The 2,943-nt window shown below is 36.2% G+C and overlaps 1 protein-coding gene across 1 annotated transcript in view; it reads right to left on the bottom strand.

Annotated features, from left to right (window-relative positions):
* LOC106532640 (collagen alpha-4(IV) chain) overlaps window positions 1–2,943 on the bottom strand; it is a gene marked incomplete at its 3' end in the record, with an annotated part of 19,986 nt that overhangs the window by 13,574 nt on the left and 3,469 nt on the right. Inside the window, 10 exon segments of the mRNA XM_014028764.1 lie at window positions 95–178; window positions 272–313; window positions 425–460; window positions 563–625; window positions 775–810; window positions 935–1,000; window positions 1,141–1,257; window positions 1,645–1,689; window positions 1,973–2,107; window positions 2,324–2,395. Of these exon segments, the coding sequence (XP_013884218.1) occupies window positions 95–178; window positions 272–313; window positions 425–460; window positions 563–625; window positions 775–810; window positions 935–1,000; window positions 1,141–1,257; window positions 1,645–1,689; window positions 1,973–2,107; window positions 2,324–2,395 (696 nt within the window).

The raw sequence follows: 2,943 nt of genomic DNA, 5'->3' as shown, positions 1-2,943 counted from the left end.
AAGAAAGAAAGAAAGAAAGAAAGAAAGAAAAATAAAATGAAGAATAAAATTGAGATGTTTGACAATGATAATAAATAAGCATTTTTTTATTCACCTTGACACCTTTAGGGGGAAGGAACTCTGGAGGAAGAACAACCACTTCCTCTGGTCCTGGGGGACCAGGTGGGCCCTGTTCACCCTGACGTATAGATAAGAAGAGATTTTAAAGATAAACACAAAGACAGCAGAAAACCTCAATAAAAAGTTGCTAATAAACAAAATCTTTTCTTACAGTGTCACCTTTAGTCCCACGGAGTGACCCTCCTGGATCACCCTGTACAACAACCAGAACTTTGTGAAATATGTGTCATTCTAAATATTTAATTTGTGTAAACAAACAATAATTTCTTTGATGCTAGCAGCATTTCTGAAGCTTGTTACTTACTGGTGGTCCTCTTGCACCTTGAAGCCCGTCCGAACCCTAAAGAGATTCACATACCATTAATMGTGTATCTGCATAATGTTACAAATGTACAATCTTAAAATATTACTTTCATCTAGAAAAGCATAAAATAATTTGTACCTGAAACCCAGGAAGGCCTGGTGGACCAATCTGCCCTTTATGTCCAATGTCCCCTGGTCTTCCCTGAAAAAAWGAAGTAAATGGAATAAAATTAAATAAATATGATGTTAGGTTTGCCTCATGCACACAAATCATAGTTTTTTTTTATTATTAATTGACGATATATTACTGAAAATCATACTTCTATCATCAAATCAACAACTAAAACCTACAGGTGGACCAGGGTCTCCATCTGTCCCACGCTCTCCCTGTGAAATGGGGAGAATGGAAATGATTAATTTTAATGAGTATAGCAGAATATTAACAATAATATGGAACTCGTTTTTTTATTTATTTATTTATTTATTTGTAAATCTGTAGAATATAACTTACAGGAAGACCTGGCAGGGTACCATCATACAAAGGTTCTCCTTTACTTCCTTTTGGACCAGGTATTCCCTGAAATGAAAATGGTWAAGTCTCACATTTTTTATCCGAGAATGTTTTGTCTGTCCATGTCTTGGGAAGAGGACATAATAACATTTGCTGTTTATCTTTGTTTGGACAAATTTWTACACCACAACAGTAGCTGTACTCACTGGTGGCCCATGAAGGCCATCCAGACCAGGTAAACCAGGCTGTCCTGGTTGACCTCCTGTCCCATTACAGCCATCCACCCCTGGCAAACCTGGCTCACCACCTGCCCCTGGGTGACCCTGAGGAAAAGAGGACAGTGATGCTGGGTTATAATTGCAGATTATTTAAAGTGACAACTGTGGCCTTTCAATCCAAACTGAGAAGATTACAGTATATTAAAGAAATATGCCTTGTGTTATATGTACCATTTACAGAACCAGACCAAAATGATTTATCTGTTGGAACATCAGCTTTTAACACAACTGTGTGTGACTACATTGTATAGGTGAAAAATATTAATATTTTCCTTTATAYTTGTGCCTTAAGTAGTCTTCTGGTCATTCAATCATTGCTTGACATCATTTTTTTTGGCAAAGGGTGAAACATTCATTTACTGTATGTTGTTTGTTTGTGAGACTAAATACTCTTGTTCATAAAAGTTCTTGTTCTTTTAGCGTTTAACTTACCTGTGACCCATCATGACCAGTGAAACCAGGAAGACCAGTCACTCCCTGAAATGTTAAAAAATAGTTTGCATTTACTCTGTTTTTGTTTGTTTGTTTGTTTGTTTGTTTGTTTGTTTGTTTGTTTGTTTGTTTGTTTGTTTTAGGCATGGTGGCATTACAATGAAAAATATTACACATGTTTTATAATATCTATGTAAACCTACCTTAAGAATTGCAGCTTTTTTGAATATGTTTACTTTTTTAACAATTAATTCAATCACTTTGCATGCATCACACTGCAGTTTGTGTTTTGGTCACTTTCTAAACATACATGTTCATGAACACTTACAGGATCTCCATTTGTCCCTTCTGGCCCACATAATCCCATTGCTCCTCTCCTTCCTTTCTCTCCTGGTGGCCCTTGAGCTCCCACTGGCCCCGTTGGTCCCTGACGACCTTGCCTACCAAGTTTCCCTGGAGTTCCCTACGAAGTTTCCAAGCAWGTAACAAAAATAATAAGTTTGTTAATGAAAAGCAATTATTACTTTCGTTTTGACATTACATAATAACAATAAATGTGACTAGTGTAGCATTTCTTTCTTTTTTCTGATTATTGCCAAGCAAATCAAGAAAGCATTGTTTTAAAAAATTCTTTATCATTGTTTACAAAATAATAAGGAAAAAACAATATCATGTGTACCTGTGCACCTTTGGCAGGAAGACAAAGACACTGTGAGCAGTCTCTTCCTTGACATGGGCCCTCAGTTAGTCCCTTAAACCCAAAAAAAATAAAATGCAACAGCAGCAGACATGAGCAAATAGTGTCTTTGTGTAAATCAAACTGTTTTAAAATTGTGAGTCTTGAGAACTAACCCACTTCCTGTTCTGTGCAGAGCAGTTCTCCTTACCTGGCTTCAAACATTTCAGTTTTCCCATATCTACAGAAACAGAGTGTTCTGACCTCGGTAGGATTTTGTTTCTTTGTCTCCACACCTCCATCAGTTTCCCAGCAATTTGTCCACATGTCTGTGTCTACTGTGGGAATGCTGCAGAAAATCTATGTTGCAAACATTCAGTAATGTTTTCTCAAAGCTTCTTAGATGATTTGAAGATTTTAAACTGGTTTGATGTTTATTTGTTGAAAAAAATAGCTCTCTTTAACTTCATGTGAACATTTCTATCAGTCTTAGGGGAGCAACAATACATGTACCCATTTCAAACCATATCGAACAGTGTTTAAGGTTCAATACACACTTGTATCGATCAATACAGATTTTAAAAATTTACTTTATCAACTTGTCTTCTGAATATGTTCTGTGT

This window comes from Austrofundulus limnaeus, unplaced genomic scaffold, assembly GCF_001266775.1.
Source record: "Austrofundulus limnaeus strain Quisiro unplaced genomic scaffold, Austrofundulus_limnaeus-1.0 Scaffold6, whole genome shotgun sequence".
NCBI classification, from domain to species: Eukaryota; Metazoa; Chordata; class Actinopteri; order Cyprinodontiformes; family Rivulidae; genus Austrofundulus; species Austrofundulus limnaeus.
The sequence above is the reverse complement of the archived record's forward strand: the minus strand, read 5'-3'. Positions and strand labels throughout refer to the sequence as shown.